Here is a 21,232-nt window from a genome sequence, read left to right as displayed (position 1 = left end):
GCTGGTTTGAGCTGGTGCGTCTCCATGACGACACGCGCGGTGCTATAAGTAGCGGAGCGGCGGCTGGTCGGCTTTGTCAGTCCCCTCGGCCTCCGCCGCCGCCGCCCCTCTGCCAGAGCTCCGGCGCCACCTCGGGCCGGCGGTCCTCCGCGGGAGGGAGCGAGGCGGCGGGCGGCCGGCTGACCGGGGCGGCGGGGCGGCCGGCGGTCCTGCGCGCTCGGGGACGGCATCTCCATGGGGCTGGCCCGCGGCGCCCGTGCGCTCTAAGGTGAGAGGGGGCGCGTCCGGGCGGTTGGGAGGCGGGAGGAGGGACGGCCACGTGTCTCTGCGCGGCGGGCCGGAGGCCCGGGACTGACCCCGCGCCTGGAGCTGCGAGGGGCACGTGGTCGTCGCGCCATCGGGTCCCTGACCCTGGTGAGCGGCTACCCTCCGGGGCCTGAGTTCCCCCGTGAAGCGGGACTTCGGATCCCTCTGAGCCTGCGAGCGCCCGGCGGCCACCCTCGCCGCCGCCCGACCTGCCCCGGATCGTGCCGGCTTAGGGCTGGAGGGGACCGCGTCTCACCTCTTCCGAACCACGTCAGTGGGGATTCTGAGCCGGAAGCTGTCGGGAAGGCCCGTGGTTCTTTCAACCGCTATTCTTTTTTAAAACCCATGTGGCAGGCCCGGCAGCAGGTGCAGGGAGACGTAGGAGCGAGCCCGTGCAGGTGTCGGGCCCCCATCGCTCAGCTCACTTTTATTAGGATGCCTCGTTGTCCTGGAATTTTGTTTCTCTTAGTTTTCGTGTGCAGAGGAAATGACCCGATGTAGAAATTCGCCGGAGTTGCGAGAGCGAAGATACGAGATAGCCTTGTAGTAACTATGGTAATACATTCTCCATTAGCTGTGCCTTAGAATTGTCTGTGTGAGGAGTCTTTGAATGACTTAAGAGATTTAAGAAAGGCCTAGAATATTGAGATCCTAGTTCGGGCGAACGGACTTACACGTAGGAGGCAGCGCTTAAGATTTTCCAAAAAAGCTGATTGTGGTTGTTTGGGAATCCCAAATAATTGGTAAGTGTGGGGAGCAGAACCTCTTAGAAATATCTGGGGAGGACAAAGAATGTGTTGACTTTATTTAAAGCTAAAATTGGGCATAATTTAGTTGACTTGTGAAATTTTTTCTCAGTTTGTTTAAATTGGTCTCTGTCTCTTGTATAATACTTTCCAGTTGGCAGGAGAGAATTTCATAGCAGAAAAGTGCTATCTTGTGCTCATTAACCCATCGTTTTAAGTAACTTAGCTATACAGAACACTAAAAGGTGAAGTTTCTCTATATTATAAGTTATTAAAGTAGAGCTTTAAAAGATACTTAATAGTAACATGTTTCAAAGTAATAACCTCCCAAGTTTAAGCTTGAACACTGCCCAAAAGCTTTTTAACAAGACCCTAACTAGCCCAGTCGGTCACTGCGTGAACCTGAGTTAAGTGTTAATTTTATATGGCCAAAATGGGCTTGCTGTCCCCTTAGTCTCTTGACTTCCCCTAGAGGTGGTTTCGGCAGTGTAGGAGGTTGACAATGGAAAGTCTCGTTAGATCAAGTCTTGAAACAAGTTCTACCAGGGGCTCCTGGCTGGCTCACTAGGTAGAGCGTGCGACTCTTGATCATGGGGTTGTAAGTTCAAGCCCCACGTTGGGTGTAGAGATTTAAAAAAAAATAAATAAAATCTTAAGAAAGGAAAAAAAAAACCACACAACAACAACAAAGGACAAATTCTATGATGCATGGGTTTGGATTTATGGCAGGCTCGTCTCCCTGGGCCTCTCATAGTGTCCCATGCCAGAGCAAACCGTGGCCCCGAACCATTGCCTGGCCTCTGTCATGGGCTGCAGGCACTGAAGCGGGTCACACAGTGAAAACAAGAAAGTCCTGCCTAGCAGAAGTTAAATAGGTTAAAATCAATAATTTTAAGATAGCTCATTTACCAGTGTCAGATTTCGTGAAGACCAAGGACAGTGGCTCTGAGTGTTATGAGCTTTATTTTTGCTTATTCATAATTCATATTTGCTTCCTTACTTTTGTCGTTCTTAAAGTTAGCCAAAAACTATTTCCATATGATTATTGTTCATAGCTAAGCAAGGATGAGGGTGCCTGTAAGGGCAGATGAGATTTGCAGAATCACTGACTTGATGACAGCCAACACTGGTTTAAGAATGCTGATTTCTGCGCACATATAGCAACTGTAGTACAGCGTGCTGATATGAAGATTGCTCTCTGTAAAAATACATGCCTGTCATGAAAATAAACTAGCATAAAACTTAGCTCATAAAATTCCTAGGAAACTTAAGAGCACTCAATAAGTGTAGCCTTAGACATTTCCACGATGCCTTTTAGTTGTTAAAAATTCTGTGTAAGGCTTAGTGAAAACGGAAGGTGGACGTTTATAAGGCGCCTTTCAATAATTACTGAAATGCTGTTTTAAGCTTCTAAAGAAATGAAACTGACCGTTACAAAAGTTTTTCCGTTTTAATGAAGTGATTCTGAAACCTGCTTTCTGTAGGTTTTTTAGCATGAATATTTGAAGTGCTTATTTTGAGGTATATAGTAGTACGTACAGAATTTTAGTGTGTTGCTTTGAGAAAGTCTAGTGTTGAATCTACAGTGTCCTTGGATTGCATAGAGGTTTATGGAGTCCTGTGACTTACACTTGGAATAATGGGATTCCCAAATCCAGTGAGTGAGCCATCTACAGAGAGCACTTGAACAGCACTGCTTCCTGTGTGCTCACAGTCAGTGCCTGATCTTTCCATTTGTTGTATTCCTAAGGTGGACTAGCAAATTCTGTTTTATCAGAACATTTCCACTGCTGCACCTGAGGGCACACGCATCTTCAGCGGGACTTGGAATTCCAGAGAATTGCCTTTGTGAGAAACTGGCAATAATTTGTTTAAATTCCATCTCTTAGTTTTCCATGTAAGTATTCACGGTTGTTGCAGGTTGTTATTAAGAATTACTGAGTATTGGGGCTCCTGGGTGGCTCAGACATTTAAGCGCTGCCTTAGGTCATCCAGGATCTAGCCCCACATCTGACTCCCTGCTGAGCAGGGAGTCTGCTTTTCCCTTTCCCCTTGCCCCTTCCCCCCTGCCCCGCACTGTCTTTCTCAAATAAATAAGTAAATAAAATCTTAAAAAAAAAAAAAAGGAAGAATTACTGAGTATTGCTACCACGTCTGAGTAAATTTCTCCACCCTATTTGCAGTTTGTTACGTTTTGGAGGAACTTCAAGAAACCATGAACAACTTTAGTAATGCAGATTTAGACTGCCATTTCCTCGATGAAGGCTTTACTGCCAAGGATATTCTGGACCAAAAAATTAATGAAGTTTCGTCTTCTGTAAGTATCTTAAGTCGGTGCTGACAGTACGGCTTTGAGAATGCTGGGCACATCAGTGAGAGACCTCAGTGCGGTCTCAAGGAAATGGAGTGGGGCTCGCATGTCCTGTCAGGGAATTCAGAATTTACTGGCTGCACATCACTCAGTGATGATAGTGATGTTCGTGTCGGTGGCCAGGGTAAAGAGCAGAGGGTTCGTTGATGGGAAGGAGAGGGGAGGCTACATGTGGGATGTGTGATGAGGCTGCTGATGAGTTCCCTGCAACCACTCCTGCTGTAGGATGATAAGGACGCCTTCTATGTCGCCGACCTGGGAGACATTTTAAAGAAACATCTGAGATGGTTAAAAGCTGTTCCTCGGGTCACCCCCTTTTATGCAGTCAAATGCAATGATAGCAGAACCATAGTGAAGACCCTTGCTACCATTGGGACAGGATTTGACTGTGCCAGCAAGGTAAGCAAAAGCAGCAGGACTCAAAAATGGTGATCTCAAAGGGCCCTGGTGCTCCCAACAGGGCACATCAAAGTTGTGTTTCTTGGGCAATATATAGTAATGCAAGTGGGGGGACTGAACTCCCGTGTTTTCCTGTTTCTTTCATTGATTAGCTTCCTGTACGTAATGTACTCTCTCAATGTTTTTCAGACCGAGATACAGTTGGTACAAAGTCTTGGGGTGTCTCCAGAGAGGATTATCTATGCAAATCCTTGTAAACAAGTGTCTCAGATTAAGTACGCTGCCAATAATGGAGTCCAGATGATGACTTTTGATAGTGAAGTTGAATTGATGAAAGTTGCCAGGGCACATCCAAAGGCAAAGTGAGTGACTCCTCCATTTGTGGGCAGGGCAGGGTCACATACAGGATCTGCACACTGTCAAATTCAAGTTCACAGTTTTGAGATTTCTGTACTTTGGTAAAGGATAAAAGTCTGCTGGGTCAGAGCCAAAGTAGAAAATCTTAAATCCTCTTGATGAATAAAGCTGTAGGAGACTCTTGGGGCGCCTGGGTGGCTCAGTTGGTTAAGCGTCTGCCTTTGGATCGGGTCATGATCCCAGGGTCCTGGGATCGAGCTCCACGTTGGGCTCCCTGCTCGGGGAGGGGAGTCTTCTTCTCCCTTTCCCTCTGTTCTCTCTCTCGTTCTCTCTCAAGTAAATAAAAATCCTTAAAAAAAAAAAACAAACAACTTAATGAGACTCAAATCACAGGGTATCAGAGCCACAGATGCTTTTAACCATGGCTCTAAGTGGTCTTCTGTCATGGGAAATGTGATACAATTTTTCTGCTTCTAGGTTGGTTTTGCGGATTGCCACCGATGATTCCAAAGCAGTCTGTCGCCTCAGTGTTAAATTTGGTGCCACACTCAAAATCAGCAGGCTTCTTTTGGAACGGGCGAGAGAGCTAAATATTGATGTCATTGGTGTCAGGTGAGATCTTCTTGGTGGTGGCATGGAGGCTAAGATACTAGACAATGCACGTTTTACAGGTTTTTCTCCCACTGTAAATAGGAATTTTCAGAAATAGCATATTCTCCTTTCTTTGCCCCAGCTTCCACGTGGGAAGTGGCTGCACGGATCCTGAGACCTTTGTGCAAGCCATCTCTGATGCCCGCTGTGTCTTTGACATGGGAGTGAGTATATGTAAACCCAATTCCGGGGTGGGGGGCTGGGGAGCAGGGCTGACAGTAACTAGAGTCAGTTCTAGCATTAACTTTCTGCAGAAGTCATCCCATATTCCAGAGGCTTAAATCCATCTGCTGCATACATTTTTATGACTTGTTATCAATCTGGCTACTCGATTGACTTGACTTTCTTGACTCTAGGCTGAGGTTGGTTTCAACATGTATCTGCTTGATATCGGTGGTGGCTTTCCTGGATCTGAGGATGTAAAGCTTAAATTTGAAGAGGTAATTTATAACAAAAATGTTCATAGCTATTTTAGCAAGTTCCATTTTCATGTATTTCAGAACTTAAATGTTTTTAAGTAATAACAAAAGAAATTGTACAAACATAAAAATGCCTTAGTATGGTATTTTCAGTGAGTTCTGTGCTATTTAAAATTGTATTTAATGGGCTTTGGTTTTCTAAACCACAGTGAGTCAATTTCCCCCCAAATCGTGGGAAATAGTTGATTACTTTAGGAAAGAGCATGTGGACTTCGGTACATCATTACCCCAAATGGGGTTTTCTAAAATTTGTACTTTCCTTTGAACACTTTAACTGTCTTAGTCACTTAGGAAGTTCAAGTGGACATCTTATTAAGTGGACCATTATGTAGTGGTCGAGTTTGTGAAATAGATCCACCTTCTTATTAAAATTTTGTGAGATAGGCAGAATAGAGTTTTATCCTGTTAGCGTGTATTTGATAGCTTAAAATATTTAGGCCCCTTGATACCTCAGTAAGCAGTAATACATTTATAGTATTGTTTGATAGAATCCTACCCATAACATTTTATAAAGGATAGGGGGGTATCCAGAGGGGAATCCAAATGAAAACACGGGGATATGCAGGCTGGTTTTTAGGGAGACGCCAGTTGGTTGGTTTTTGTTTTGCTGCTGTCGCCCGGTAGTGCACCTGACGCCTGCACTCACGTTTGTTGTAGCCTGTCACTTGTTCTCCCTCTGCCATGAGTTTCCCTTGATGACTGTCCTTGTCTGTCCCTTGTAGATCACCAGTGTGATCAACCCAGCCCTGGACAAGTACTTCCCGGCCGACTCGGGGGTGCGAATCATAGCGGAGCCCGGCAGATACTACGTTGCTTCAGCCTTCACGCTCGCTGTTAACATCATTGCCAAAAAACTCGTATTAAAGGAACAGACAGGTTCTGATGGTACGTATAAAGGATGAATCACGCAAACAGTGAATCCTGGAACACTGTATCAAAAACTAGTGATGTATGGTGATTAACATAACATAATAAAATTAAAAAATAAAAAGGACGAATCATTGCACGCGTAGCTGTGTGTTGGTACAGAAAGTGGTAACGGAGACTTCTGTGCCTTTCCAGATGAAGATGAGTCGAGTGAACAAACCTTTATGTATTACGTGAACGATGGAGTGTATGGATCGTTCAATTGCATCCTCTATGATCATGCCCACGTGAAGCCCCTCCTGCAGAAGGTACCTTCTGAACGTAGTATATACAGCAGTGAGGATGTGTGGTCATAACCGGGGTAACTGGTTACGTTTTTCTCTCAAATGTAGAGACCCAAACCAGATGAGAAGTACTATTCAACCAGCATATGGGGACCAACATGTGACGGCCTGGATCGCATTGTCGAGCGCTGCGACTTGCCCGAGATGCACGTGGGCGATTGGATGGTCTTTGAAAACATGGGTGCTTACACGGTTGCTGCTGCTTCTACTTTCAATGGGTTCCAGAGGCCGACTATCTACTATGTGATGTCGGGGCCGACATGGTTAGTGACAACGACGCGTGTTTATGGTTTGATAAGAGCAGGTTTCTTACGGGGTTTCTGCTGGCTCTTGTCTGGTTGAGTAAGAAATCGTCTTGTTTAGATTAGATGTAAATACTAACAAGGTTCTTAAAAATAGTTCGTTTTCTGCCTGTATTAGGAATATATGCATTCCTCGGGGCGCCTGGGGGCTCAGTCAGTTAAACGTCTGCCTTCGGCTCAGGTCATGGTCCCCGGGTCCTGGGGTTGAGCCCCACATTGGGCTCCCTGCTCGAAGGGAAGCCTGCTTCTCCCTCTCCCATTCCCCCTGCTTGTGTTCCTTCCCCTCTCTCGCTGTCTGTCTCTCTGTCAAATAAGTAAAACCTTTAAAAATATATATATATATATATGTATGCTTTAGGAAATTTGGAAAATACAAATGGAAAGAAAATTCTCTGATACTGATCTGTATTTCTTTTCAGATTTTTATAAAGGTGTAACTATTTCAAAAAAAGCCTAGGGTATTTCTATATAAATAGAATATTGTAATGAGTGCACGTGACTTGTGCTTTCCCTGTTACTGAAAAGGTGCTCCTGAAGAAAGGCTTGCTTTAGAAATGCACTGAATTGCTTCCTGATGACGTAGTGGCCGGGGAAGTAAATAGGCTCATGAGTAAGTGACTCTCATGAAGCTGCCGAGTTCCGGGGACTCAGGGTTTCCGATTGTGCCCCTTCTGTCTCTCAGGCAACTGATGCAGCAGATCCAGAACCATGACTTCCCGGCCGAAGTGGCGGAGCAGGACGTCAGCACCCTGCCTGTGTCCTGTGCCTGGGAGAGCGGGCTGAAGCGCCCCCCGGCCACCTGTGCCTCCGCCAGCATCAACGTGTAGGTGCCACTCCTGTAGCTGTTACCTTCGAGTTTAGCTTGAATTGGGGGACTTGGGGGGACCGTTTAACTTAATTCTTGCTAGTTTTGAAATGTCTGTAAGTAGGGTTGGCACGGATGCAACAGTATGGAAGACTAGGAGATGGGGTCACTTATCTGTGTTCCTATGGAAACTATTTGAATATTTGTTTTATATGGATTTTTATTCAGTTTTCAAACATGCTATTAAGGCGTGCCCCCCTGCTGCTGAGCAAGCGTTTGTAGCTTGAACACTGGCAGGGCGGGCCGGAAGCTTAGTGTTGTGACCTGTTTTAAAAATAAAGTATCTTGAAATAATGAGGCATTGGGGAATTTTTACAGTGTGTCCATTCCAAACGGCTCACCTTGAATGTGTTTTAGAAGTGGGAATTGATGTTTTGTCCCACCGGCTGAGAAAGTTGTCCCAGAGGACTTAGGAGTTGGTGGTTTTCAGTATTTTGAAAATCTGTTGAAATGCCATCTTCCTGTTCAGCATTTTTATTTCAAGTACATGAGTCTTGTATGAAGTTTGCTGTGGATCCTCACAGAGAACAGTGGATTTAGCCCTCATGTAGGTAGAAGGAAAAGCGTGGGTGAGGCAGGCCGTCCCCTCTGCTGCTGACCCGGCTCGGCCCACCCCGAATGTCCCCAGAAGTGGCTATGAAGGAGTGCCTAGAGCCCTTTGCTAACTGCCTTGTGTCAGGGCTGTGCCCGGGGAAGGCCCCAGAAGCCCCCCGAGCACTGCCTGCGGGACACATGTTCCCTTCCCACTTGTCGTCTTTCTGGGGACAAGTTGCAGAGCTGCAGGTTAGGAATGTGGTACAATGTTCGGCGGTCAGCTTACTTTAATAAATTCAACAATTATCCTGTGTTGTAGATCTCTACCTTCTTTGACCTTGACCACTGGCCTTTTATGTTCTTTTACTCAACTCGTACCCCTACTCCCCCCGAAAAGGACATCGGGCTCTCATACAGTGTAACCCCCAAGATGAGAGTGTCAAATCGTGTAGTAGCCGTACATGGGAAGGAAGGCCGTGTAAAAGCCAGACGTGGCTCTAGGAAGCCACTAGTCCCCACTGTCACTGCGCAGCATTGTCTCACCAGCTATAGCAGGGGGCCATGGGAAGACCAGAGTCCAGATGGGAGGGAGTACTGCAGCTCCTTTCATCTCGGCGGGTATATGAAGCCAGGCCCTCCAGCTAGTGCTGTATTAGTACATTTACTAAAGGATTTGAGGGGAATGACCTGTTTTCTAAAAAGACACCGTCCGTCCCCCCCTCAAGACCTAAGTTCCACATGGACATTGCATTGCTGTGGTTGCAGAGTCCCTTCTTCCTTGGCCACTCAGCCAGACACGGGCTGGGCATGTCCCCAGCTCTGCTCTCCCTTCCTAGACCTGAATGTGGTTTTAGTTGCCATACGTACATACATGATGTTGCCATGCGTACGGACATACATCAGGAGCTACAAACAAAATAGTTCTGACTGGAGTGGGGGCCAAGGGGAGGGAAAGACCTCTTAAACTGACTGTTTGTCCCACTTCTGTGAGCACATCCTTTTCTGACTCCTCAGGATGTTCAAAATAAAGGAATCGGTGTTGAGGAATGGGAGCTAGTCACCAAGCCTGGAATCTTGGTAAATTAGGCCTTCTGCTTGAACAGGAAGGGCTTGAGATCTCCTAGTGGCAGCAGTGAGCTTGGATGGAAAAGAGAAAGGGCTTTCCACTCAAAGTATGCCAAGGATCTGGAAACTGCTCTTCTCTCAGCCAGTCCCCACCCAGCTGTTGGGTTGTCCTGTTCCACCCACACAACAGCCTCAGCCTCACTCCCGACAGCCTGCTTAACGCTTGTAAGCCCCCAGAGTTTCTGGGCTCTGCCAAGGCCACGTTCGGGTCTGGAGGGTAATGTGGCCTGGCCTGGGCCAAATGGCCACCTCTGGTCCTTACACCGGGGAGTGGGCAAGTGAGTTTAGCCAAAGAGGATGGAGATCTCAGATGCTGGATATGTGTCGACACTCCTCCAAGACCCATCAGGTCCTAGGTTGCCGTGCGCAGTTACCTATTGCCATGTGGTGAAAGATGGCACTGTCTAGGGGCACCTGGGTGGCTGGTTGGTTGAGCGTCTGACTCTTGATGTCAGCTCAGGTCATGATCTTGGGGTCGTGAGATCGAGCCCCACGTCGGGCTCAGCATGGGGAGTCTGCTTCTCCCTCTCCTTCTGCTCCACCCCACACTTGAGTGTGAGCTCACTCACTCTCAACAACAAAAAAAGGCACTGTCTAGTCATTCACAGAAACCGGACACTTCCAGACTTGAGTGTGAAGTGACTATGGCTCTGGGCCTCCACCAGGCAGAGGGTAAATTTTCCTCCTGAAAAGTGCTGGAGACTCCAGATAGGCCCCCCATGGGAAGGGACCCGGGGGTCTCAAGCTGTTGGTCCAAGATGAAGGCAGTGGTCTCAGCCTGCATTCAGTTCACTCGGGGGAGCATCTTCTGATCGTAGGGCCCACCCCACACTCCAGAGTTGGTGTAGTGTGGGGAACGTGGGCCAACGCCTGGAAAGAGCAAGAAGAGCCTCCCCAACTCCTTACATAGTACATTTGAGGTGAGAGTTGTAACAGAGCAGACCCAAAATTAACACATTTGAAGTCAAAAAGGTAAGGGACAAACAACCACATGAACAGGGCTGACTTTCCAAATACTGGAAGGCTCTGGTCGATAAAAGCACAATGTTAATAGACAAGTCACAAGCATGGATTTTACAGAAAAGTCTTAAGAGTGTGAGACTTCCAAACTGGAGCAGTGTACATTAAAACAGACTACCCCATGTCCGGTGGGCAGATGAAGGGGTTTCCTCGGTTGCTGGCTAAGCAGGCGTGCTCACACTAGACGGGAAAGGGAACCGTGGGGGTAATCTCTTTGGAGGCCACTGGGCAACACTACAATCCAAACTGACCCAGCTATTTAAGGATTTCCTGACAGAAACCCCCTCACAGGCTCTTCACTGCACTGTTAACAGCACACGTTGGAAACACGCCACATGTCCATTGACAGGGACAGGCAAGATGACCAGGGGGACGGGGCCTCGGCCGCTCGAACCTGCAGGAGCTGACGGGGCCCGCCTCCCGGCCAGAGTGCGAACCAGCAGGGTAAGGAGCAGCGAGTCGTGTGCTCTGTTGAGAACAAACAGCCAGTATACCATGTGCGTGTGTGCGTGTGCAGATGCACATTCCCGTGCGTGCACAGAGCCTTTCTGGAAGAACTGACAAACGGGTGGGAGGAGAATCGGGGCCTGAGGAGGCTGCACGGCACTTCTACACGTGTCCGCATTCCTGATCTTACTAAAGAAATCACGAGCCTCCCAAGTGAGGAGAGAGGCTCAGAAATGAATTGCTCGCTTCCCATCGCATGGCGGTGGGCAGAGGCAGGCCACGTGACTCCCACGTCCACTTGGCGCTTCTAGCCTACAAATAACGTTGCTGAACTTGAAGCCAGAGAGGCCAAGTGACTTGTCTAAGGGAGGCCAGTGAGTCAGGAAGACCCAAGAGGAAGGAGGTGTCCGCTTCCCTGGCCAGTCTGTGGTCCTGGTCACTCACTGAAGAAAAAGCCGTGGCGAGAATGTGGCTGGGGACGTGGCTCCGGGCCCTCACTCTCCCTCGGTCTCCTTCCCACGCAGGCCGGCAGCAGCACCCGTGGCTTTGAGCCCCGGCCCGTGGGCGCCTGGAGCTGCGCACACCCAGCCCCTCCCTCCCTACCAGTGACAGGGCCCCACCGTGGCCACCGACCCCTACAAGCGAGGCTTTTGAATCCCTCGAGTGCGAGGAGTCCCTCCCTGGCGGCTGTTCCGAGGGAGGGTCAGGGACGCTTGGAATGTAGTGCCCTGAGGGAAAACGCCTGCGACGTCCTTGCTGCTCTTTCCGGGAGCGGAGGATTGTTCCATTGTTCCATCCCCTCTGCTGACTCGAGAATGGGGAGGGTCAAGAGCAGACGGGCCCTGGGGGTGGCCTGGCCCCTGCAGCTTCTGACCCGCCCTGGGGCCTGCGTCAAACCGCTCCCTGGTTTGACGAGGAGAGTTGCCAAACTCAGCAAATAAAAATACAAGATTCTGCGTGGAACAGAGATTCGTTGTCTGAAACTGAAATTTAACTGGGCAACACTAAGGAAAGGCCTCCGAGTCCTGGGTAGCAGGAGCCCAGCCTCAGCCTCTGTGCTCTGTGTGGCCCACAGAAAGTCAGGTGCTCCTCGGAGGCTCAGTCTCCTTATCTGACAAGTGGAACAGGGACAGAAAGCTATATGAGGCAGGCCCAAGTGGCTCTGAGCCCGGGGGGGGAGGCCTTGGGGATCGGCACCCCAAGCCTGAGACCGCCCTCCCAGCCGCAGCCACCAGGGGGCAGCAGCACCTCGTGCTCCAGGCTCCTCTGCTCAGCTAGGAGCTGTGACCAAACTGTCAAGTCACACAGTCACTCAGCAAACGCTTGACCAGGGCCCCTGAAGAGCCTTGACTGTGCCAGGAGGGCCGTGGGAACCGGCCCTGCTCTGGCTCAGACGGAGATCCAGGGCCAGCCACAGCAGTGGATCTGGGGCTTTGAGGAAGGGGCTTCAGGCAGCCTTGGCCAAAACCAGGCCACTGCCCCCCAAAACTCTTCCTGAGCCCCAGTAGGTGAAGCCCATCCCCCAGCCCAGCCGTCGCCCCTCCTGCCTCACACCTGCTGCACCAGCCCTGTGAACAGCCTTGCTGCCCTCGCCTGTCCGGAGGGGGTAACACCCCCAGCCACCTCTGGAGGTGACCTGGTGACCCTGCCCACTGCCCCACTTGCCCTGGACAAGGCCCTCCCTGTCCTCTCCTGTAGGACGGTGATGCTGAGGCTCGGCCTCCCTGCTGCAGTGTGGGGGTGGGGGAGGCAGAGGGGAGCTGCTCTCACGGGATCCCCCACCCACTGCGCTCTCCTTGGAGCCGGGGCCCAGGTCCCTGCCTGTCTCCACGCATCGGTACCTGAGGCTACCAGTGTTATCCCCATCTTCACATGGTCCCAGGCCCATGTTCTTCCCACACTAGAGCTGCCCCCATGGGGGTGGGGGGGTCTGGTCTTAACCCTGGCTCTGGTCCCATGGCCCCCACATCCGGGGGATCGAGGAGCCCTTTGGCAGCCCTCGTTCTGAGCTGGAGAGTCTGAAGGGCAGATGTCGACCCAGGGGGTGGCTTCACCCGACCCCAAGGCCCTGCAGCCCTTCCCTCTGGCAGCCGACGTGCAGGAGAGGACAGGGAGGGCCTTGTCCAGGGTCACGGGGCTCCTCCGTGGCCAAGCTGAGACCCGTACCTCTGCCTCTGGGTCCAGGGCCGCTGGGGTGCAGCTCCAGGGAGTAGGGATGGGCCGCGTGCCGACTCTCAGTCATCGTTCCCCAGCTGCTAATCCCACGCTGGGCCTGGCACTGGATCCAGGGGCAAGGGGGCCCGGGAGGAGATGGGTGGACAATATAAGGTCCACGTGAGGGAAGCAGCACTGGGAGTGAGGGGAGTGGGCGCGGGGGGCTACAGGCACTGGCTGGGGGCAGGCGGGGAGGGCTTTCTGGAGGAAGGGACATTTGCATGTAGTCTTAGAAAGGGCCCGGAGCGTGGGTGAGCATGAGGTTCAGGGAGGAGGAGGAGGGAAGGCTAGGTACTGTCGCCTACACTGGCGACAGGAGCCACCGCAGCCGAGCTGGGCCCGGCTGGTCTCTGCCCGGGACGTGCCTGGCCGTGTCCGTGACACCCTCCACACGGGACAGACAGACGCACGCTCCAGCCTGGACCGGCCAAATCCCCATCTGCAGAGGCTCAGGCACCGACCACACTGCTGGTCCCCAGACACACACAGACACAGTGCACACACACATGCACACGCCCAGTGCAGGGGGCACCGTCTGGGGGGCTAGTTCTGATCCTGCTACTGACTTCTGGGACCTGAGCGAGCCTGAGGGGCCTGGCTGATGGCTCGTAGAGAGCTGGGAGCGGGTGGTGAGTCTGTGGGGCCAGACCACTCCCTTCCCGGGTCTCCTCCAGTGGCCTGCAGGTGGAGCATGCGCACCACAAACGGAGCCGAGCTGCCCGAGCGGAACAGCGGTGCGGAGCGCGCGTGCACGGAGTGCGTGCGCGCGCGAGCTGGGGGCACACCCAGCCCACGGGCAGGGCAGACTGGCCAGGAAGGGCGCAAGTGTGCCCTCTCATGAACTGCAGGAGTCGGGTGGCCGGGCGGGTCCTCAGAGATGGCTCCCCTTTGGGTCTGAGCCCAGGGACGCCCCCCTACCCCCCAGGAAAGCCTCAGAAGCTGCTGGGACGAGCCCGTGGGTGATGGAGGGGGAGAGGCCCACTCTTTGCCCTCCGGGGGCAGCTGCCTTTGCTCCCCAGGTGCCTGCGCGAGTCAGGTGGTGCTCACCGCATGGCTCCTCCGGCCCCACGCCCCGCGTGGCGTCCTGCACCGCCATGGCCCAAGCTCGCCCTTGGAGCGTCTGCTTCATAAACACGCCTCCCTCCAGGCCCAGGCTCCCGGTGCTCCCGCACCACTGCGTCTCCCACGTCGACTCGGCCTTCACCCCTTCTCCTCTGACAGGCCTTCTGGATGTCCCCGCGAGCCAAGGAGAAGGACGAGCCTGGCTCCGACTCCAGGCAGACCCCCCCAGGGCATCCGGCCTGCGGAAAAGCGGTAGAGGCGCCAGCCCCTGAGAACAGGCCTGCTGGGAGGATGCCCCTCGGCCCGGTGCCGGGGATCAGGCCTGGGTGCCGCAAATGCGGCCCCCGCTGCGCCCTACTTAGGGACGCAGGGACGAGCCCCTGCATTTCCCCAGACACGTGGGGCCCTGAAGGTGGCTTCAGCTCCCTGAGACCATTCTGTAATTAGGAGGAGCCCCAACTTGGGTCCTTGGGAACTTATCCCAGGCTCCAGTCCCACATCTGCCCCTCCTTTCTGGGGCAAGCGACTTCCCTATACCCCAGTGGATCCATCCGTACCACGTGGGTAGTAATGCCTGGCTGCAGTCTGATGGGACGTGTACATTAGTACATTCAGCAGTACTCTGTCCTAGGAAGCCCTCAGCAAATGCGGGCTCACGTTTTGCTGGCTTAATGCTGGTTCCCACCGAGGAGGCCAGCCCACCCAGAGAAAGCCTGAGGCTGCAGTAATGAAAAGCCAGGGTTTAGAGTAAGGGGGGGGGGGGGGGTTGGCACTGCCCTCACGGGGGTTGACCATGGCCTGCCCGGATGAACGGCCTTGGACATCACACCCCAACCTCCCCACTCTCCCCTCCACATCCCAGGGCTTCAAAACATGTTCCTACTTCGGGAGTTGCTCCTATCGCTGTATTTCCTCGGGGGAGGGGGGGCACTGAGCTGGGGTGTCAGAACAACTGGAAAGGTCCATGGAGACATCGTGCTGGAGCAGGGGTGCTCAGTCCACAGGAGGAATGGAGAGCTGAGCCACACCCTTGGAGCTGCCCCTGGGGCACACTGGGATCCTGTGTTTTCTGGGCAGGACCACACGGGTCCTGGGCAGAGTCACAGGAAATGCAGACCAGATCAGGGCCACTTTCTAGAAGGCCTACTTTAGACACATACATTATTAGGTCTGCAGTCTAGAGTCTAAGGGATACATAAACTCCTAAGGAACTCGAACCAACCTGAAGTGCCCATACAGGATGGCAGAGGGTCTGGGCTCCCCAGGGCAAGGAGAAGGCAGGAGGAGACCCTCATAGGAGGATGGGGATGCAGGGAAAAAGGGGCAGGCCCTGGCCTGTAGTGCGAATTACCGGGGAGGGACAGGAGACCTTACAAACTGCTCCGGAGGAGCCTGCTCCGAGATAGAGGATTCTTACTGGGAAGGTAGCTGGGACCAGTTTTGAGTTCAATTCTGGGTTCTTTCCTCCTTGGATGAGCTGAGCTTTCCTGGCATATGGATGCCACCTTTAGGGCTACTTCCCCTCGCTCTCAGGTAGCAGTGGACTCCCTAGAGAACGGCCACACTGACTTCCGTGAGCTCCTGCTGGGGCAGGGTTGACGAGGACCCCCAGACCCACATCTTCCACATTTAGGTAGAAGCACTTGTGATAGTTTTTTTTGTTTTTTGTTTTTTTTAAGGTTTATTTATTTGTTTGAGGGAGAGAGAGAGAGAGCACATGGGGGGAGGGGAGTGGCAGGGGAGAAGGAGAGAGAAACTTAAGCAGACTTGGTGCTGAGCACGGAGCCAGATGCGGGCTCGATCTCACAACCCTGAGATCACAACCTGAGCCGAAACCAAGACTCAGATGCTTAACCGACTGTGCCACCCAGGTGCCCCTGATAGTTTTATGTGCCATTTTATGTGCCAGGTACCACAGGGGCCCAGATACCTGGTTAAACATTATTCTGGGTGTGTCTATGTGGGTATTTCTGGATGAAATTAACATTCCAGTTAGTCAACTGGGTAAAGCAGGTAGAAGGCCCTTCCCAATGTGGGTGGGCCTCAGCCAATTCGTTGAAGGGCTGAATAGAGCAAGACACAGTTAAGGGAAATTTTGCTCTGTCTGAGGGTCTCAAACTGGAATGTTGATCTCTTGCCTTCAGGCCCTTTCTTGAATTATGCCATCAGCTCTTCTGGGTGGAGCTCCAGCTTACAGATCTTGGGACTGTTCAGCCTCCAGAGGCATATGAGCCAATTCCTTATAATAAATGTGTGTGTGCGTGTGCGCGCGCGTGTGCATGTGCGTGTGTGCACGCGCACGTGGATCTCCTGTTGGGTCCACTTCTCTGGAGACTCCTGTTCCAGCGGTCCCTCCCATCTGTGACCCCCCACTCCACTCCAAGCACTGAAGCCCTCCCCAACAAGCAGTATTGATTTAACCTTCTTTGTAAAATTCAAGTCCCTCACTGGGAGGGGAGACTCCCCTGGGCCAGGCAGAGATGTCAAGGCACGATCTTGCCGTTTCGTAGCAATGGAGGGTGCTGCCCACCGAGGCCCATGGCTGTGGGTATGCAGGGAGCTGCGCCATGAACTAGCCTCTGCTAGTACCACTGGCTCATTAGGCACTTGCAGACGGCTCAGTAGTGTTCCTATTCAGAGGCATGTATCTTACAAGATTACTAACAAAATAGCCACGGTCCCTGACAGCCTGTGAGGCAGGCTCTGAGCTGCATGCTCTGCCCATTTACCTCCATCCCCCGCCTCTCCATTTCACCCCTTCTGCCAGCGAGGTCCCACAGCCCAAGGCAGGCAGGTGAGACAGACACTGCTGGTGCCCATCTTGGAAACAGAACTCCAATCCTGTTCAGCCCTTCCCACTGCCGTGCCCTCTGGGGAAGGGGAGCCCTCCTCAGCCAATGCCAGTCACGGTCACCGCACACCCCCACCGAGGTACTGGCCTGGGGTTCAGCCAATGAGAGGGGACGCTGATGAGGAGGTGGGCGGCGGGAGGGAGAATTCTGGAAAGTTCCCCTCCCTCTCCAGGAAGAAGAGCAGACAGCGTTGCTTCTCTTCTTGCCTGTGGAACGCTGTGTCAGCTGGACCGTGGGAACCCCAAGGAGAAAGGTATGAGGACAAACGCTAAATGCGAGACTGGGGGGCGGGGTGGTGGGGAAGGCGCGGGGAACCTTGCGGCCCCAGTGATGCTCTCTCCAGCTGCTGCATTAGCCAAGCCGACAGCACGCTGCCTTTGGACTTCTCGACGTGTGAGACAAACATCCTATGGTAGAAGCAACCTCTGTTCAGTTCTCTGAGGCTGGGGCCAGAGGTGTCCCTCCGGCCACAGCCTGAGAAACCAGGTCTCCCTCCCGGCCCGTGCTGATGGCCCTGGTCCCCGCTCTGCCCCTGCAGGGCATGTGCTGTCCTGCTCCCTTGCTGATCAAATGGGGGCAGGGTGGGACCGGCGGGGAGGGAGGCAGGCAGAAGCCTGAGAGTCAAACCTGCCAGGGACAGTCACCTTTTATTTCCATTAAGTATTTCTTGGCACGAATGGGGGAGATATTGGAGAACAGGCTGCACAAGATTTATAGACACAGGGACATGAGGGGGGCCGAGTTTACCGACAGCAACTGGCCCCGCTGAGTCTACCCTGACCCGAGGGTCCTGAGCAACCCGGGGGCTCTCACGGGCCAACACAAAACTCAGAGAATTCCGTTTATTTGATCATTTTTAATACAGGAAATGCCAGACCAATCAACAAGGAGGACAGACCTTACACAGACGCCTGCCTTCACTACGTGGACGGGACGGTCCCCACGGCACTGGGCACGCATGCATTTCCTTGGAAACGGGTAGATCGAGAGAGCGCATAAATACCACAAAACAACCGGGCTCGGGGGCAGATCACAGGCCACGGGGGAAACCACGCTTCACAGGCAACGGAGGCATGAAATACGGGACCTACACGGCACATTTCACTTCACCAGAGGCATAATTTATACGTGAAAGGGAAGGAGGCCACGGTATCTATACGTGCAAGCAGCTTTGGTCAGAGGAAACGCACGAGCGAGGTGGAGCCATGCACGGGGAGGGCTTGCCCGTCTACTCTCCCTCCGGTCTTGTCCCCACCTTGCCCATGGTCACCTGCCATCACAACACACAACAGCGGGCCTTGTCTCCATCTTAGAAGCCCCATCCATGTCCTCAGCGGTGTTCTCGGGGCTCCCTGGGGCGGCTGGACGCCCCCGGAGCCAGAACTGTGAGGCCTGCGCGGAAACACCTCCCCGGGGGGGCGGGCGGGGGCAGGAGGAGGCCAGGTGGAGGAGGGAGGCACAGCCACCGGGCCGGGCAGGTGCCGCGTGTCGCCTGGGCCCCGGCCGAGAGCGGGAATGGTGGAGGAGGAGGCACCCACCCGTGCAAGCAAAGCTTTAGACGGCGAGACGAGCCCGTGTTTCTCTGCCGCTGTCTGGACGCCCGGCCCCTCAGAACTGACTGGCACTGCTGGGGTCACACTGCAACAAGCGGACGATGGAGGGGTCGCTCTTGGCACCTTTAATGAATTCTTCCAGCGACAGCTTGCCTGTGGCACGGGACAGAGGAGAGGCGGGGGTCAGCCAGTGCTCCGCGGTCTTCACGCATCCAGAGGTCCCGGACACCGCTCCCTATCGGGGGACGCCCCCTTTACTCTAAGTCTCGCACCTTCCCGAAGCTGGACCGAAGTGAGGCTCCACTCACTCTGCATACATTTCTGGAAAAATCCCTTTTCACTTTCACGGCTTACAGCAAAGCATCGGGCAACTTAAAGGACACACCCCCAGTACGACAGGGGCTGTGGCTTGTGGGACAATGTAAATGCTTTTAGAAGCCGCCCCAGGCTTTAGGTAATAAATTACTGCTAGGGCCCAAGAGTAGGAAAGCGGGTTTGAAAACTGAAGTGAGTTCCGGAGGAGCTGATGTTGGGGACACCCACGGGCCCTCCTCGGCAGTCCCTCTCCCAGGACCCACGTGCCACCCCCCCCCCCCCCCGCCAACGGGGAAGGACCTAGGTTTGAAGCTGGCTCTGTTCCTGCGGCTCATGCCTTGGGGGAGTCTGCAGCTGTGAAGCCGTGGTGACAATGACCCCGCAGGATGGCAGTAAAGGGGCTAAGGAGCCTACGCCACGCCGCCACGGGCAAGCTACCCATCTTTCCACGGCTCAGGATCTTCAGCCGCGGCCCGGCCTGGAGGATGCATCCAGCGGGCTGCTACCAGGGAGCCAGGAGAGGGATCCGGAGGCCCCCAGGCAGAGACCTCCCGCCAGCCCACTGCCAGGGAGGGACACCCACTCCTCCCGGCCCCCAGCAGGGGGCAGGCAGGCTGGCCCCAGCGGAGACTAAACAACGCCGGGGCTCAAGGATGGGCTGGGAAACAACCCCTTCAAAGGAGGAGAAATTCTCCGGGACCCTCTGCTCACACAGAGGGGCTACTGGGCTTTGCTTCTCCCCTATGGGTGGTGGCAACTTTTACCTGCCACTCCCCCAACTCTGACCACTCAGATTGAGAAGCTTCTGAAAGCATAGCCCCCTCCTCCTGGCAGAGAGCGGGGCAGGTGAGGGGCCGATGGGGGGCAAGAGGGGCCCTGGGGGTTCCTGAGCACGGTCTGGGTCTGTCTGGCAGCAGTCAGCGTGTTCCTGGCGCTCGGCCAGTCTCCGATCACATGTACAGCCAGGAGGGGTGTGAACAGGAGAGGTCTGTGCTGGCGGAAACCAGCCAGGTCCCCCCTGACCCCCGGATGGAGGGGGCAGGGAAGTTGAGACAAAGTGCAGGGCCCTGCCCACTCCTGAGCAGCCCCCTCAAGACGGGGTGCCCCTGAGCACCCCTGCCTTCACCCTCATCTCCGCAACATCGACCCTCCCCCTTCCCTCCCCGAGGCCCGGGGACAGACGGACACTGGGGCTCAAGAGGTGCCCTGCCCCACTGGGCACAGACTCAGGATCCCGACAAGCTGGGAAGACACGGCCCCGCTGGCCCTCCAAAGGGATGGGGTCGGGCAGGCTCAGGCAGGGGAGAGGGGTCGAGAGCACAGTGCCCAGGGCTCTGCGCTCACAGCTTTCTGGGCATGGTCTCATTGAATCCTCACAACCACATGAGCCTGAATTTGTGACCTCCGTTTCACAGAGGAGGAAACCAAGGCTGAGACTTGAGCCAAGACTCGGTGCAGGTCTGTCGGAACCTGAAGCCTGCGCCTTGCCACCCTGGAGGGTGAAAGACAGGTTTTAAATCAGCCCAAGGGCAATGCCAGGCACAAGTCTGTCTCGTTTTACACGCGACTGTGTTTGGGAAACTGTTCCCGTGCTGTCTGGTGCGTCCGATGTATCTTCAGCCACCTGTGGTCACACAGTAAACCCCATCCCTGGGCTGGCTCCGTCCTTAAACTCATTTGCCAAAAGCACTTCAGAGTTCACAGAGCTTTTCCTCATGCATTAGCTTATTTTTCATCTCCAGCACAACCCAGGGGGTATTTCCTTTTCTATTCTAAATGTCCCATTTCTTTATTGTTCAAAAGCACATCAGACCTGACTCTGGGACTGTACTTCACAAAGCCGGCAGGAGGCCTGGACCCACCAGGTCGTGGCTGCTCGCTCTTACGTGGATCCTGCAGAGCCTCAGCACTAAGGCACCAGGTCGTGGCTGCTCGCTCTTACGTGGATCCTGCAGAGCCTCACCACTAAGGCACCAGGTCGTGGCTGCTCGCTCTTACGTGGATCCTGCAGAGCCTCACCACTAAGGCACCCCAACAGAGCCCCCGGGGGCCACTGGGGAGACTGCTGTCTCAGGATGACAGCAAGGGTCCCGCCATCCAGGACCCTTGATCCTTACCTTCCCCCCAACCCAAACAGGGCCCAGGTGCCATCAGCACCCCTGCCTCCCCGTCCCTGAGACGCATCCATGGGGCTGACAGTCTCCCCTGTTTTAGAAGCAAGGACACTAGGGCTCAGGGGAGACAGGGTATGCCCCGAGGACAGAGGCAGGATGCAGACCCAGGTCTCCCTGCCTCTTCTCTCAGGACAGCTGTCCTGGTTGCACAAGTCCAGAGGGGAGCTGGGGGAGGCCTGAGGAGCTGCCGAGGGAAAGGGAAATGTTCCAAACATACCTCTGCTCTCAGTAGCCACAGACACACACACA

The 21,232-nt window shown here is 53.8% G+C and overlaps 2 protein-coding genes and 1 non-coding gene across 5 annotated transcripts in view; 2 read left to right on the top strand and 1 right to left on the bottom strand.

Annotated features, from left to right (window-relative positions):
* Positions 1-7,984, top strand: ODC1 (ornithine decarboxylase 1). 3 transcript variants are annotated; one of them, XM_025867734.2, is made up of 12 exons: positions 5-268; positions 2,830-2,949; positions 3,236-3,369; positions 3,649-3,822; positions 4,012-4,184; positions 4,657-4,791; positions 4,913-4,994; positions 5,187-5,270; positions 6,032-6,194; positions 6,372-6,484; positions 6,569-6,783; positions 7,505-7,984. In XM_025867734.2, the coding sequence occupies exons 3-12, from the start codon at positions 3,268-3,270 to the stop codon at positions 7,647-7,649; spliced, it is 1,386 nt and encodes a 461-aa protein (XP_025723519.2). In that variant the 5' UTR covers positions 5-268; positions 2,830-2,949; positions 3,236-3,267; the 3' UTR covers positions 7,650-7,984. The 3 variants fall into 3 exon arrangements, with proteins under 3 accessions (XP_073753097.1, XP_025723519.2, XP_025723518.2); XM_025867733.2 differs by having other exon boundaries at positions 2,803-2,949; XM_073896996.1 differs by lacking the exon at positions 3,649-3,822 and having other exon boundaries at positions 1-268; positions 2,803-2,949.
* Positions 1,759-1,891, top strand: LOC112821331 (small nucleolar RNA SNORA42/SNORA80 family). The gene has a single exon (XR_003207401.2). It is a non-coding gene; the product is annotated as a small nucleolar RNA SNORA42/SNORA80 family (small nucleolar RNA).
* A 9,798-nt stretch (positions 7,985-17,782) lies between the features above and the next one.
* HPCAL1 (hippocalcin like 1) overlaps positions 17,783-21,232 on the bottom strand; it is a 108,368-nt gene continuing 104,918 nt past the window's right edge. Inside the window, exon 4 of the mRNA XM_025867735.2 lies at positions 17,783-18,647. Coding sequence (XP_025723520.1) covers positions 18,550-18,647 — 98 coding nt within the window. The 3' untranslated portion in view covers positions 17,783-18,549. The remainder of the gene's footprint in view (positions 18,648-21,232) is intronic.

The sequence above is a fragment of the Callorhinus ursinus genome, unplaced genomic scaffold, assembly GCF_003265705.2.
Source record: "Callorhinus ursinus isolate GAN/ISIS: 27379988/994484 unplaced genomic scaffold, GSC_fseal_2.0 scaffold10, whole genome shotgun sequence".
NCBI classification, from domain to species: domain Eukaryota; kingdom Metazoa; phylum Chordata; class Mammalia; order Carnivora; family Otariidae; genus Callorhinus; species Callorhinus ursinus.
The sequence above is the reverse complement of the archived record's forward strand: the minus strand, read 5'-3'. Positions and strand labels throughout refer to the sequence as shown.